The sequence below is a fragment of the Entelurus aequoreus genome, linkage group LG05 (assembly GCF_033978785.1).
Source record: "Entelurus aequoreus isolate RoL-2023_Sb linkage group LG05, RoL_Eaeq_v1.1, whole genome shotgun sequence".
NCBI classification, from domain to species: Eukaryota; Metazoa; Chordata; class Actinopteri; order Syngnathiformes; family Syngnathidae; genus Entelurus; species Entelurus aequoreus.
Genome location: NC_084735.1, coordinates 50,583,791 through 50,600,188, shown reverse-complemented (window position 1 = coordinate 50,600,188; position 16,398 = coordinate 50,583,791). Strand labels below are relative to the sequence as shown.

Sequence of the window (16,398 nt, the reverse complement as noted above, 5' to 3'; positions counted from 1 at the left end):
ACAAACTAACCCCTCTCTACCGTGCTGCCCATTCTTAACATGGCTAACGTAAATTTTGAGAGTAGATTAGCTGTCTTATTATTCATGAAATGTAGTAAATTGTAGTGAAGTCCATTTGCTGCAAGCCTGACATCGTAGTTTACTAGCTTCAACAGTGTTAGCTAGTTCGTATGACGAACATTTGAAAAAATCAAAAACAACATTCTACACATGGCTAATGTAAATTATGAAAGGAGAGTAGCTGTCTAATCATTCATGAAATGTAGTAAATGGTAATGAAGTCCATTTGCTGCCAGTTTGACATCGTAGTTTACTAGTTACAGCCGTGTTAGCCAGCTCGTTTGACGAGCGCTTTTTTAAATAAAACATTCAAAACATGGCTGATGTACATTTTGAAAGTAGATTAGCTGTCTAATCATTCATGAAATGTAGCAAATTGTTGTGGAGTCTGTTTGCTGTTAGTCTGACATTGTAGTTTACTAGCTAAAGTCACGTTAGCTTGCTCGTATGACAACCAATTTTACAATTAACACATAAACATGGCAATTTTTACGTGGTGTAGGATTGAGTACCCGATAAAACATGAGTGTAGATGGAATGAAAATCAATAATGCTTATAATTACTTACATGTATGTGCTTTTCCGCTCATAACACATGGTTGCAAGTGGGGTCGGGACCACATTTTGTTTTGAGGGGTATACACTATTTGGCACTCAGCCCTTTTCTTAACCTTACAGGACATTTGGTAGACCACTTGCTTGACGTGAACACGCAAAATTGAGGGCAAAGGGCTAAGACAAGGGGTAAAGGGGAGAATTGGATTTCAGCCTAGTTAGATTTTGAGAATTTCAAGATTATTCAACACCAATGTGGGGGATGCATTGTTTGGCCGCTTGATTCCGTGAAATAAAACCCTGGCAATGTAAACGGACTGGTTTAAGATCATCAAAATGGTATTGCTAAACTTGTGGACATTTTAGGTGAAAGCTGAATCATACAAAATGTGTGGAATACTACTTTTTGTAATAGTTGAGTTTGAGTTTGAGTTTATTTCGAACATGCATGCATACAACATGATACATCACAATTTCCATTTTTTCTTTTCAACATGTTTGAAAAGGAGTAGGAAGAAACAGAGCTTATTTAATCCGACCCCTTTTCTTTTACATAACAGTTGCTAAAACATTTGTTCACTTCCTGTTCTCAATTCATTCACAATATACTCCATAAGTAATCACAATAAAAATAAATAGTATGTAATAGTTTACAAGGTTTCTTCCTACTAGGGTTGTACGGTATACCAGTATTAGTACAGCACCGCGATACTAATGAATCTGATTCGGTACTATACCGCCTCTGAAAAGTACAAACGCCATGGGTGGATCTACACCTAAGATCCGCTGTAATGATACCAAAGTACAGGAGCGTATTTAGTCGATACTACGATGATTACGTAGATATTTTTTGGCATCGCAACACCTTTTTCCGTTTAAAAAAAATGTATATAATTTTTATAAACTCAGGAAATATGTCCCTGGACACATCAGGACGTTGAATATGACCAATGTATTATCCTGTAACGACTTGGTATCGGACTCATACCCAGATTTGTGGTATCATCCAAAACTAATCCAAACAACATCCAAACAACAGAATAATAAGTGCTTATTACATTTTAACAGAAGTGTAGATAGAACATGTTAAAAGTGACAGTAAGCAGATATTAACAGTAAATGAACAAGTAGGTTAATAGTTAATTTTCTACCACTTGTCCTTAATAATTTTGACAAAATAATAGAATGGAAAATGACACAATATGTTACTGCATATGTCAGCAGACTAAATTAAGAGCCTTAGTTTGCTTACTTACTACTAAAAGACAAGTTGTCTTGTATGTTCACTAACTTGCAATAAGAAACATAGGTTTAATGTACCCTAAGATTTTTTGTTAAAATGAAGCCAGTAATGCAATTTTTTGTGGTTCCCTTTATTTAGAAAAGTATCTAAATAATTTTGGTACCGGTACCGGGACAACACTACTTCCTACTAAAGTGCAACGATTCAGAGTGACAATTTAGTTCCTTATTGGCTGAAGTGCAGCATTATTATTTCCAGCGTGGATCACAATGCAAAATCCCTGTTGAACAATGGCGGCACACAGCTCTCGTCTTATCTGCTTGTCTTTGACCGTTTACGTATTTCATTTGGAAGGCCCAAGTGTTAACAGCGGAAGACGGTGCTCTGGGTTCTCAATGTGTAGCCACGTGTGTAACAGTAGTCAAAGGTACTGTGCTCTTTTCCTTTATTGTAACGCATCAGCGTGTTGCACAGGTTGCATTAAATATACTTATTTATACCCTTCTTTTTATAATATCTGAGTAACAATAACTGCGTTTTGGAGAGAGGTAGCTTAAAACCCATTGAAAAGAGTTAAAATTAGGCCCTTGCAATCTGGAAAGGAGGTCATCATTTCTTCTAAAAGAAATCTAGGACAGGACACGGAACATATTGCCAGTCTCTGGTTGCACTAAAGCTGCATTTTCCCATTGCCAATGTTTGGCGTTTAAAGGCGTCGGAGAGGAGTATGGCGTATATGATCACCTTGCAGGGCTACTTTACGAGATGTGACCCTTTTTATATTATGTTTCTCTCACAGAGGAGGGTGAGTACTTCCTGAAGGTGCTGATCCCCAGCTATGCAGCCGGCTCTATAATTGGCAAGGGCGGCCAGACCATTGTACAACTACAGAAAGAGACGGGGGCCACCATTAAGCTGTCCAAATCCAAAGACTTCTACCCAGGTAAAACCCATTCATATGTCCTCTGTTTTTCTCTAATAAAATAATCATTTGAGTCATAAACACATTATTACTCTTGTGTACTTGAGAGAATAAATCTATATAGTGTCTTGGTCAAGTTTTAAATAAGACGCTTGGCGAACTTCAATGCCAGTAAATGGCCTTGACCCTAACCCTTGTTCTCTCAATTGTATCCAAAGAAACACTGCTTTACGAAACACTACAATAGGCTCGTGTCAGACAGATCAATGTTAAAGCGGAACCAAACTATCCTTTCTACCAAATTCAAATGGCTGAAGAGTAGAGCAGCCTGTGTTTGTCCTTCATGCCTCATGGGAGGCTTTAAGCAGCTAAAAAAAAAACAGGTGCTGTAGAGGTGGGAAAAATGATCAATTCTTTGATGCGGAAACACACAGGACGAAGGAGAAGAGGACAAGCTATTGCTAGCCACGGTACTAACCTAGCTTTAATGTAAAAAGGAATAGGTGCTGTGTACACTTCAACAGGAGCCTAATAGGCACCGCGTTACAGAAAAGAGTAACCTGCTAAGAAGAGGAAATAAGCAAGTAGATGAATAAGTCAGGAGAGACAATAATATCTAGACAGTACGGCAACACGTCCGTCAGCCGTAGATCTGAATGAGCAGGGAGACGCCAAACGTCTCTGAGCCGCAAGTTTATGGCGACTGGGGCCAAGGTGTCTGAACATTCTGTGGTGTTCGAGGGCACGAAAATTAAATCAAGGATGCCTGTTCGCCAAGTAGGGACTTTTATTTATTTGTTCACGTAGCAGGCTACAACAGTTCTCACATATCAAGTCTTCCATACTGTATATATATCTGTGCACACATCCAAAAACTGTAAATGACGGTGGCCAAAGGAGGAGATTTGTAGACATATTGTTAAAATGATTAATAATTAAATGTAATACATTGAGAATATATAATAATAGTATTTGATATATTAACGATATATAGTATAGCAATGATATATGTAATATAATAATTGAAAAGGGTGGAGTGCCATCTCCGGGTTGGGGAGGAGAGCTTCCCCCAAGTGGAGGAGTTCAAGTACCTCAGAGTCTTGTTCACAAGTGAGAGAAGAGTGGATCGTGAGATCGACAGGCGGATCGGTGCGGCGTCTTCAGTACTGCGGACGCTGTATCGATCCGTTGTGGTGAAGAAGGAGCTGAGCCGGAAGGCAAAGCTCTCAATTTACCGGTCGATCTACGTTCCCATCCTCACCTATGGTCATGAGCTTTGGGTTATGACCGAAAGGACAAAATCACGGGTACAAGCGGCCGAAATGAATTTCCTACGCCGGGTGGCGGGGCTCTCCCTTAGAGATAAGGTGAGAAGCTCTTGTCATCCAGGAAGAGCTCAAAGTAAAGCCGCTGCTCCTCCGCATCGAGAGGAGCCAGATGAGGTGGTTCTGCCACCCGAACGCCTCCTTAGGGAGGTGTTTCGGGCACGTCCGACCGGTAAAAGGCCACGGGGAAGACCCAGGACACGTTGGGAAGACTATGTCTCCCGGCTGGCCTGGGAACGCCTCGGGATCCCCCGGGAAGAGCTGGACGAAGTGGCTGGGGAGAGGGAAGTCTGGGCGTCCCTGCTTAGGCTGCTGCCCCCGCAACCCGACCTCGGATAAGCGGAAGAAGATGGATGAAAGGATGGTATTTATAATCGAATCTCAGCCCCTGAATTGTAATGGAATTATGAGCTGCCCAAAGATTCCCACCTGCGGGAAATAAACTGCAGTTCTTAAGTATATTATCACTGGAGGACAAGGCTGAACATGTTACATACAGAGGAAGAGCAAGAACAGGCAAGCTAATAGCTAAGATAGCTGCTAAAGTAGCTTGAAACAACACAAGAAATAAGTGCATAATAAAGTATAAGAAGTGTAGATGTAACCACATTACAGCAGAAAGTACACAGATATTAACAGTAAATTAACAAATAGATTAATAAGAATTAGAGAGAGAATAATATAGCAACTGTTGTGCTGCTGTGACGCTGTTTAGCAACCACTGCCAGGCACACGGATCAATCCTTAAATCAGTAGTGTCAATTGCAATGATAGTATCGATAGGGGAGTGATTCGGTCGACAATAAACATTTGTTTATTGGATTTTTTTATTTTTTTTTACAAAGAGTTGCCAGAGATCAGGGGCCGTACTTATCAAGCTTCTCAGAATTACTCCTAAGAAGTCTGCTAAGAGTTGACTTAAGAGTAAATAAATTCTTCGCTGAAAGCTGCACTTAAAAGATAGTTATCAAGCGTCTTACTCACACTTTCAGCGAAGTGTACGACTGAATCTTAAGTGTCACACTCAGAGCTGAATTACGACATTACTATGTGCCGTAAATGGAATTTTAGGTGACGTCTTTTCTGTGTCCATAGAAATGACCAATCACGGAAGGGAATCCGTTGTCTAAGAATAAAGAAATATCTTGGAAATATTTAAGTGGACAATGGGAGTGTATATTTTGACAATAAACTACAAAATAATACAAAACAAACTAGTCCCCGCTGGCATTCACGCTACCGCTACCTCTCTTCTGTCGCCCACACACTCACTGACGTCACTCACCTCACGGCCACACACATACGCTACTGTCATAACATTTTCTTTCCAATTCATTAATTAGGCAACTAATTTGAAACTGGTGTGGGTGGCTCTATATATACTAGCCCACTGCAGCCACATGCAGAAATCAACATGGAATCGAAAAGTATTAAATCTGTGACAAAAATAATACCCGCTCTGTCTAAACGATACCGTTTGATCAGCTGCTCGTCATCAAACAAATCCAGAACATCGTTCCGCTCCCTGAATGTTCGCACACGTCTCTCTCGCCTCAGTGCCATCCCCTGCTGGCAATTCCTAACCACTTAAGACACCTCTGAAGGTCTCTTAAATATCGTGGAGAGTAGGAGTGATTCTTAGACTTAAGAACGTTGATAAAAAGCTTTTATTCTTAAGTTTGAGAGTAGGACTAAATTTCGCAAATTCTCAGGACTTAAGTGTAAAATGGCACTCTAAGAAGCTTGATAAGTACGGCCCCAGGTTCTTTTTTTCCCACCCTCCCCAAAAAAATGTAATTACAAAAAATCAGTCAAATAAGTACAGGCAAATATTGACATAAAGTCACAGACAACTTCACTTCTTGAATGTCCTCTAACACGGTGCAGCAATACACAACAGCAGACAAAAAGCTTATTATTTATCTACATTTCAATTATGTTTCAATCAGGGTTAAATTGGAGTTCAGATTCTTTTACATATTTTATGAAAACACCCCATTTTTTTAAAAATTCTACAGAACAATCATTCCATGTCAGCCTAATGTTCTCTAATTTAAGGAAATAAAGAATATCTCCAATCCAGCGGGTGTGGCAGGGAGGCTCCGCAGCCTTCCGATTTAGCACAGTGAGTCTAATAGCCAACAAAGTACTGAATGCCACTAGATTCTTTTTGGATTTGCTGAGAGAACATGACTGAGGGGTCACCCCAAATAGTCCACTGAGAGCGGTGATTCACAAACAATGGTAGTACGCGGGCTCCATCGATTGGTACGCCAAAGAATCACTTAATTAAATATTCAAACACAGTGTTACTGTTCAAACTGTGTGTAATGTTACAGTGGCCAAATTATTAAACGCACTTGTTAAATAAAACCTCTGCCTTGTTTTTAATGAATACTTAGGCCTTCTATGTCACTTTATTTCAATGTTGGTAATTATGGGGGTACTTAGAGAGCCAAGTGTTTTCTGAGATGGTACTTGGTGGAAAAAAGTTTGAGAACCACTGACTTAGAGGATTTGGTTCAATCTTTTCCCCAATTACCAAAGACAAAGTATTAAAAATTCCAGTCCAACAACTGTAGAATGATGGGGAGTGAAGGGATTAAGTTAGCTGGAGATTGTTGATATTGATTACTTAATACCGATATTCCGTCTTACATCTTAGCCAGTTGGACCTTGTAATGATAAGTACGGTATATTAGTTTGCATTGAATAAAGCTATGTCTGGCACAAATAGAAGACTTGTGAACTCTACTTACAATCTTTGTCCAGCTATCCTCAGATAGAATCACTCCTAAATCTTCCTCCCAAAGTGACTTAATTGAATTCTGAGCGACTCAGGGCGTAAAACAAAAATGTGGTTATTAATTGCATGTCATTGATCCAGCTAGAGTTGGAAGTGGTGTCAGAAACACATCTAAAACTGTGTCAGTCGGTGAATCTGGCAACCTTATGATCAAAACTGCAGATCTGTAGATTATCTAAAAAAGTGTGGCTTAGGGAGTGAAAATGTATTACAAAGTTGCTGAAAAGAGGCAAAAGTGTTGTCAACGTATAAATCTTTAATTTTGTTGCTCCCCAGGCGTGACCACCTTAAAAAGGCACTATCGAGAAGAGAGGGAGAGAACGTATGATTAGCAGTGATGGGTGCAAGACTAGAAATAGTCTGTAGACCAAAACAGTGCTTAAACTGAACTCAAATCCTAAATGAGGTTTTTGCGAATAGATTTTTCGTAAAAGCAAAAGTAAATGAGTGAATGAGAGAGTGAACCAGAGCCCTTATAAATACTGGTTTATTTGAGTTTGCCTCTTGCGATTCTTATTTGTAACATTTTTAATAGATAAAAAAAAAAAAAAAAAATCGTTTGGTTTTTTTGTGTTTTTTATAAATCTCCCCTGTCCAGCCACCCAGGCAAATCATATTGTTGATGTAGACGCCCATATCTGCTGTACAGATTTACTTTAGAAAAGAGAAGTCTGGGATACTTCTCTTGTTGCCTTACTTGTATTTGAAGTTAATAAAAGTTTGTGTAGAATTGTATTATGCAAACAAACGTGATATCAAAAATTATCAGAGCTGTTCATCTATTTTATGAAGGAATGTAGTGAATCACAGAACTGGCACCCAATGTTATAAAAAAAAAAGTACTGTTTTTGAATCGAGAATCATTTTGAATCCCCCAAGAATACCCCCAAGATTCTTGTGGTGCCCAATGATTCACACTCATATTAAAGTGAACTATTGACTTTGTTTTAATCAAACTACTATTAAAGTTTGATTATTATTATTATTATTATTATTATCATTAAAGTTTGCCTGTGTCTAAGTCCAAGTCTAAACAATTGTATGAATAACAATAAATTGAGGAACAAGTTTGAATATTGTTTTGATATTGTCAACAGTACTTACCATAAATACATTTTAAAATGTATGGTTAATACTTGTGATCGTTATCATCTGATTTAACTAATGGATGATCGGAATCGGCAGTATAAAACCCTTAACGGAACATCCTTATCTCGAACGCATAAACATCAAGATAGATAGGTAGATGCCGTTTTTTAATGTGGTTTTCAAAAATAAACGTAAACTTTTGTAAACGTATACTTATGTAGAAATAAGCCTAATAGCACTAATTACTATATTTAAAGGATTGATATTTATATACTGGTTAAACAGCCATGTAAGAAAAGTAAATTTTTTACCTTGCGTCTAAAAAAACTTAGAATGGAGAATTGTTCGAAACTTAGAATAGAAATAAGGAAGTGGGTTCTACTGTAGTAATGGTATTACACAACTAAGGTTTGACTAGTGTGAGTGTTGTTGGAAGAAGAGGGCTCGGACCTGGCATGATTGCTCATGCAGGCGTGCTGGCTCCCAACCTTGGTGTGTGATATAATCAATGTGATGCATGTTATGAATGATAAGCATGGAAACTCGAAATATTCCACCAAGTCAAAGCCCACAGAACGCAGGAACACATGCACACAATGTTGTGATTACTCCTCCCACCAATGATCGCAACAGTCCCCTTGCATAATAAAAAAAACAAAACTGCATAGCCCATTGTGAGTGCAGGCCAGCACAGTAAAGGAGAAGGAGTCAAATCCGGTGAATACAAATACAGTGGAAGCCGTCAATGTCGGCCAACTCATCAAGTCTTGGTCCACATTGTTGTTTTTATTACAAAAAAGTACCCACACAAGTCCATCTGCATTATCAACCAAAATGGGTAATTTATATTAAAATGTGTCTCTTTCTTGACTTGTGGTGTAATATTATAAACGTCATCAATATTGCTTGGGTGTTTTTGTAAAGGGCAGCACGGTGGAACAAGGGTTAGTGCATGTGCCTCACAATACGAAGGTCCTGAGTTGTCCTGGGTTCAATCCCGGGCTCGGGATCTTTCTGTGTGGAGTTTGCATGTTCTCCCCGTGACTGCGTGACTCCCTCCGGGTACTCCGGCTTCCTCCCACCTCCAAAGACATGCACCTGGGGATAGGTTGATTGGCAACACTAAATTGGCCCTAGTGTGTGAATGTTGTCTGTCTATCTGTGACCCCCCGCGAGCCCGAACGGGACAAGCGGTAGAAAATGGATGGATGGATGGATGTTTTTGTAAAAGCAGATTTGTGGTAGGAATTTAATGTTAAGAAAATGTCATATCACAGTTATCAGGACTAGGCCTGGGCCGATAACACATTTTGCTGGATGATATATTGCTCCACAAGTTATTGCCAATAAACAATATTATTGTCAGCATTATTCTGTCACCAAATTAAGCACTAATGTAATCATAATATATAGTGATAATGCAAGTGACCATTCAAAAGGATACACATTTTACTTCTTATTACTTGAGAACTGTTTACCATTGCACGGTAATTGCAAGGTAAATAACTTTTAGCGATCCTAAACAAAAACAAAACATAAAGTGGACTCTTATGTCTGTAAGCAAAAATTTTACTTAAATAAATATTGAACATTATAAAGTGCATTTTTTTCCCAATTGGAAGAACGAGGTCAGGCGTTGTCTTTTTTGATGCCATCACAGCATTCTTGCTTGTTCGTCCTTGTTGATGGGCTCATATTGCCCATCTGGGTTGAAGCTGAAATATTCCCACAACGGGACATTTGGCCTTGTAATCAATACTTTTTCCTCTTAATTTTTGTTACTTGGCAGAACTTGTCACTAGCGAGTCGCGAGTATGGAGGCGATGCCTGTGAATCCTGTGTGTGTAAGCGAGCCTGATCTTCGCCCACCGAGACAAAGATTGTGGATGACTAAAAAGAGGGCTCACTGCGTTCAGTTAAATTTACTATTAAATAAACCCGCTCAGGTGCTGAAAGCAAAGTGAAACCTCTTTCTCCCTGTTTGAGAGACCTACAAAACACAACAATTTATTGACGTCAGCAAAGTTATTGACTTTATTTTTATTTATCGTTCGATTAATGGACTTATTGACTACCGGCCCAGGCCTAATGATGACCAAAATTATCAGGGTTATTATTATTGTCACGGTATTGTTGAATGTGCTCAAAACTTACTTTTAAACACACTGAAATAAAAAAAAAGATTAACTAAAATAGACACACTGTTAGAGACACCACCATCTTGCATGTTTTGTGTTTCTTATGCGTCACTTCTAATGTTTTAGTCTTAGTGTTTTATATGTTTTAATGGCTAAGCTTTTATTGTTTTAAATATTGGTTTGTACTGTAGCACTTTGGCATTTCTTGAAATAAAATAAGACATATTTGTATTATTTATTATTTCTGGCGCGCGTTGTGGCATCCTACTCTGTTCAGCGGTCTTTGAACCTGCACCGTAAAAACGCCTACGGCTCGTATCCCTCTGAGTATTGAAAGATCACTCTGTTCTAAGAGAGCACAGCTTGTAGGTTCAATGTGCACAATTGAATATATTAGTTGCTCAGACAAAAATATGTTTATATAAGTTTAGTTTTGGGTATTTTGTTTCTTAATGTCTCTTGTTTTCATGTTAGCATTTGAACTCGCGAGCTGGTGCCAGCCAGTCCCTCAGTTTATCGAAGTCCAGTTATCAATCACTGTTTTTCAATAATTTTTATATAAAATAGGTAATACTAACCGTCAGGAATTTTACCGGTTATTAATGGTAAAATTAATAACCGGTAAAAGGGTGTGTGGTAAAAGGAAAGGTACCACCACTTACCTTTTTTCTTTGGCGGTAGACTTCTCAGGTGTTCTCTAATCCCTCTTATCGCAACTAACAAATTGCACCCAATTTCAATTGTGCACTCGTGGATATGTCAACGAACTGCTGTAGGCTCAATTTTCCTTCATTAATCACCCATATGTCTTATGTGTCTAGTAAATTCGTACACAATGGCTAGTTTGGATTATCTCAACGCGAGTCAACCAACCCGAGAGATGTCGGCCTAAACGAGTACCACTGTCAAAATTATAGAACATTGTTTTTATCGTCGAGGACATACTTCACTCACAAATGAAGGATGTTCAGTGTGCGGAATTTGGCTTTTGTCCAAAGTTTTGAATCCTGCTTCTCGCAGATAAAAAAAAATAATACAGAAATTAGGACTGGCCTGTTTGAGGCGCTCGTCTGTTTGTCAGGCTCTCTCTCGAGGTGCCCTTGAGCAAGAAATAAATCTCCCCCAGACTACTATTACAGAGTATGTGTTCACTCCCTTTCCTGTATGCGTGTAAAAGAGTTATCTGCATGCTCTAATGCTTGCACAACAAAACACACGGCGAGAACATTAAAATTTCCCTTCAGGGGTATGAAAAAAGATGTACAGTAAGAGCATTTTAGGAGTTGCATAAATTAAGAAACACAATTAGCAGGGGATGCTGGTGCTTGTTTTGTCATGGCCAGGGGTCACCAACCTTTTTGAAACCAAGGGCTATTTCTTGGGTACTGATTAATGCGAAGGGCTACCAGTTAGATACACACTTAAATAAATTGCCAGAAGTAGCCAATTTGCTCAATTTACCTTTAACTCTGTTATTATTAATAATTAATGATATTTATCTTTGTGGGAAACACTGATCATCTTAATGATTTCTCACAATAAATATATATAGAAACAGATAAATATCAATATGCAACACTTTATTTTTATATTTTCTGTAAGTGCACATTTTTCAAATTGAACATTTTCAAATGATCACTTCTAAGACAGTCTTGTGAAATCACAATATCCCATTTTAACTAGCTAGCCACTAACATTTTTTAACAAATCATGAATTACTTTGCACCATGTTTGTACAAATAATAACTCATGTAAAATACGAAAGTAAACTCTCAAATTTTTAAATCATGTCACACTTTGAACTGGACACCAAATCTGTTATCTGTTTCTTTGTCAGTTAGTGGGAAGCCTGGCATTGCATGCTGTTAACTAGTGTGTTGTACTCTGGTGTGTAACTTGACACTGCAACTCTGAGTGAGTCTTGCAGATGTGCATCAGTGAGGCGTGTTCTGTGTTTGTTCTTGATGAAGTTCATGTCAGAAAAGGCTGATTCACAAAGATAAGATTTTTCCTCATTGTTTGCGGAACCTTCTTAATCTTTTGGACATATTTTCACAGCAATCTGGCCTTAAGCTTAATTATGATAAATGTAAAATGTTAAGGATCGGAAATCTAAAGGGAACGTCCTTTCGAATGGAATGCAAAGTGCCTGTTTTGTGGACAAATGGACCAGTTAACATACTTGGTGTTGTTGTCCCAGAAAATCTGGAAGATCTAGGCTCAGTAAATTATGATAATCGACTAAGAAAGCTGGACAAAATTATGCAATTATGGAAAGGGAAATCCCTAACCTTGTATGGTAAAATGTCTATTGCCAACTCGTTAATTATTCCTCAATTTATTTATTTGTTTTTGTCATTACCAGCTCCATCACAAAACTTTTTTAAGATTTATGAGCGGAGGGTCTTCGATTTTGTCTGGAACGGCAAACCAGAAAAGATTAAAAGAAAGGTTTTGTACAAAGAGTATGAATATGGGGGCCTGAAACTTCTCAACCTTGAAGCTATGTGTCTGTCTTTAAAAGCATCAATTGTTCCAAAGATGTATTTAAACATTGAGTGGTACACAAATGTCCTGTTGGACAAAAAACATGTACTGTATCAAAAGAAATTGTATCCTTTTTTACAAGTGATCCCCTCCCAGAGAGTCTGCTAGGAAACATGGCGGGGTTCATAAAGGAAACAATCCACTCATAGTGGTGTTTTCAATTTTATGTGCCAGAAAAAAGAGACGATATTTTGCAGCGGTTAATATGGATGAACTCTAATATTGTAATAGATGGAAAGCCTTTCTTTTGGAAAAATATGTTTGAAAGAGGAATCATTTTTGTCAATGATATTATCAATGAGAATGGTAAAATTATGAAGTATGATAAATTTAGAGCTATGTATGGTGATGCTTGCTCAAGCTTTTCATTTTATCAACTAACTGGAGTAATTGGGAAAAGATGGAAACAAATAATTAATTATGGAACTACTAAATTATTAGTTTGTAAACCTCTAATAAGAAATTCTAGTTGGCAAAAAGGAACTAAAATAAATAGAAAAATATATAATTTTTATTTAAAAAGAAATCTTTGAAGGCTGCCTCATGCAACACAAATGGAAAATGGGAGGACTTTTTTGACTGCCCGTTGCCATGGGATGCCATATTCAAACTAATCTATAAAACCACTATCGATGTGCAAAATCGTTATTTTCAAATTAAAATTATTTATAACTTCTTACCCACAGGGAAAATGTTAAAATTATGGAATATGACAGAGTCAGATGATTGCCGATTTTGTTGTCAGGAGCCTGAATCCACCCTGCATTTGTTTTGGTATTGTCATATTGTGTCTTTGTTTTGGGTGGAAGTTGAAAACATTTGTTTAAGGATTGGTTTGTTTATGAAGCTTAATGTGGTTTCTGTTATTTTAGGAGAGTTCATTGACAATCATGATTTCGTCAATTTAATTATAGTACTCGGTAAAATGTTTATTTTTAAGGCCAAAAACAGATTTTCACTTAGTATTACTTTCTTTAAAACATTTATTCAGTATTTTCTAACTTTAGAAAGTTACATGGTTGAAAACGATAATGATGCCAAAAAACATTTAAAAAAAGATGAGAAGTCCTCAAAGGCTTATTTTGAAAGTATAATTATGTTTATAGATTATATGATATCTGTTGTTGTGTTCCCTAATTTGAGTGACCTGGACATAATCTGCACTGTACATGAATGCTTATTTTGAAAATGTAATTTTGTTTATAAATTATATGCAATCTGTTGTGTTCCCTAATTTTTTTCTGTGTACATGAATGAAGGTGTGTGTTGCTGAGTCCGACTTGGACATTATCTGGACTGGGCCTTGTTTAAAAAACCCTTTAAACAAATCTAATTTCATTGACAACCTGGTCTGTTGAAGATAAGGCCCTTTTTTAAAAAATAAAATAAAATAATATAAATAAATAAAAAACATTTTCTTGGATAAAAAAGAAAGTAAAACAATATAAAAATAATTACATAAAAAATAGTAATTAATGAAAATGTTAGTGGACCAGCAGCCTATACAATCATGTGTGCTTCAGGGACTGTGTCCCTTGCAGATGTGTTGTCTATGTTGTGGGAACCAGAATATTGGTAGCAGAAAGAAATAACCCCTTTTGTGTGAGTGGGTGTGGATGAGTGTGCATGGGGGAGGTTGTTTGGGTTGATGCACTGATTGAAAGTGTATCTTGTGTTTTTTCTATGTAGATTTAATTTAAAAAAATATATATATATATTTTATTTTTTTTATTTTATTTTTATTTATTTTTTTTAGAACAGGCCCGCGGGCGACTCATCTGGTCCTTACGGGCGACCTGGTGCCCGCGGGCACCGCGTTGGTGACCCCTGGTCATGGCTATATATTATTTTCAGACATGCTGAACAAGTAACATTTTTGCAAAATTCCACATGTTCGAAAATATGTAAGAATAAGCAGATCTTTTATACTTCCACTCTTTCCAAGTATATTCCTGATAATTCAGCCACAGCATGTGTTTGCTGTTGATGTTGATGCTGTTCTTACAGTATATACTGCATATTTTAGTTTTGGAAAAGCTTCCCTCTTATGTCAGACCTGTCAATCTTCCCATTTCCCACAGGAAAATTCCCATATTTTTCCCGCTTTCCATGCGTCCTGTGATAGTTTCCCTTATTTTCCTGTTCCTTAAAATTAATTTAAAACATATATATATATATATATATATATATATATATATATATATATATATATATATATATATATATATATATATATATATATATATATATATATATATATATATATATATATATATGCAGGAGCTTAGCATCCGGTCTGTTCTGCAACACCCAGGCAAACGTTTGCGTAACAGATCCTGTAGCTGGTAAAGTCAAGCCTTCAAAATAAAAGTATGCCAGTAAAATAATACAGTTCATTAAACAAACTCTGGTAGACAGACCAAAGAATTTGCCAAATTTTCCAGAGAAATGTCCCTTATTTCCAAATAGGGGTGTCCCGATCTGGTATTGATATAGGATGACGGTCTGATATCAGTAGAAAATTAGCTACTGGATTATACCGGACTGCATCTGTAACGTTTGATATCAAAACTTTGATAAGAACTCTGTTTTGCTTGCGATAACGACCCTTCTTGCTAGTTTAGCAGACAGATAACAGATTGTCTCACTTTGAGAGCCTTTTAAAGGCAAAATTCTGCAAAACCAATTTCTCTTACCTATTTGTGCTTGTTTTGTTTTCTGTATTTGGGATCTGCAGAAGTCCTGAAAATTTGAAATCGGAGATATTTATAAAACAATCATACATCCTTTAAACGAGCCGTTTGAAAATAGCCCCATTTGTGACGTTTTTCCCATTTGTGACATCAGCGGATATCTCCATATATGGTAGACATTTTTGTGCGAGTCTGCCATTGTAGTTTGACGTCGTCAAAGGGTTCCTTTTTTCTCTCTATGCTCTAGTGGGGCAGACTGGCTCGTACATGCACATGCATCTCTGCTGTTTCTATTGCTAATCTCGAAGTAGAGGCACGTAAATAAGACCGCACAAAAAACGGCAGAAAACAGCTTGAAGTTAATCTGTGAAAACAGAATTTTGACCAAAGAACCACCCCCTACACGGTATGTAGACCACAAGGAAGTGTTTTAATTGTAGAACAAAATCATGATATAAAGGGGAATTGCAATGTTTTTTCGGAATGTTGCCTATAATTCACAATCCTTATGAGACACAAGAACACTTTTTTTTAATGCATTCTGAATAGTAAAATGATGTGTACACCAACTGGAAAGTTGGTCAACTTTGACAGCCAATTTAGACCCGGAGGTGACGAGAAAGGCACGTGAAAGACGCTGGTTTCCACCCATCATTGTGAGGATTACGAGTCATTCGTCATCTAAACAAGAATATATGAACGTAAGTTCATACATTCAGTCGCCATACCAATGAGAGCAGACATTGTACAGTAAGTGATATATTATTATGTTTGTTGGCTCTCATTAAGTCTGCAGTTTGTAGTGATCGGTGATGTTGTCAAAGGAAAAACGAACACCATGATGCGTCTATGAAATTAATGCGCCGCCATATGCTTAAAATGAGCAATATACATAAATATTACATGTTATTACAAATGTGCCCCTTACTATATTACATAAATACTTGCAGTGTGTATATAAACTGTTGATAGAGGTGTTTACAGGTTTTATAGAGCGTTTTATAGGCAGAATAGAGAGAC

At 37.4% G+C, this 16,398-nt stretch overlaps 2 protein-coding genes across 3 annotated transcripts in view; one reads left to right on the top strand and one right to left on the bottom strand.

Moving 5' to 3' along the window:
• The window catches only part of capns1a (calpain, small subunit 1 a), a 218,874-nt gene that overhangs the window by 157,207 nt on the left and 45,269 nt on the right, over positions 1 to 16,398 (bottom strand). The gene's annotated exons all lie outside the window — the stretch shown is intronic.
• nova1 (NOVA alternative splicing regulator 1) overlaps positions 1 to 16,398 on the top strand; it is an 86,679-nt gene that overhangs the window by 28,799 nt on the left and 41,482 nt on the right. For both annotated transcript variants that reach the window (XM_062048323.1, XM_062048325.1), the window contains exon 2: positions 2,658 to 2,801. In XM_062048323.1, coding sequence (XP_061904307.1) covers positions 2,658 to 2,801 — 144 coding nt within the window. The remainder of the gene's footprint in view (positions 1 to 2,657; positions 2,802 to 16,398) is intronic.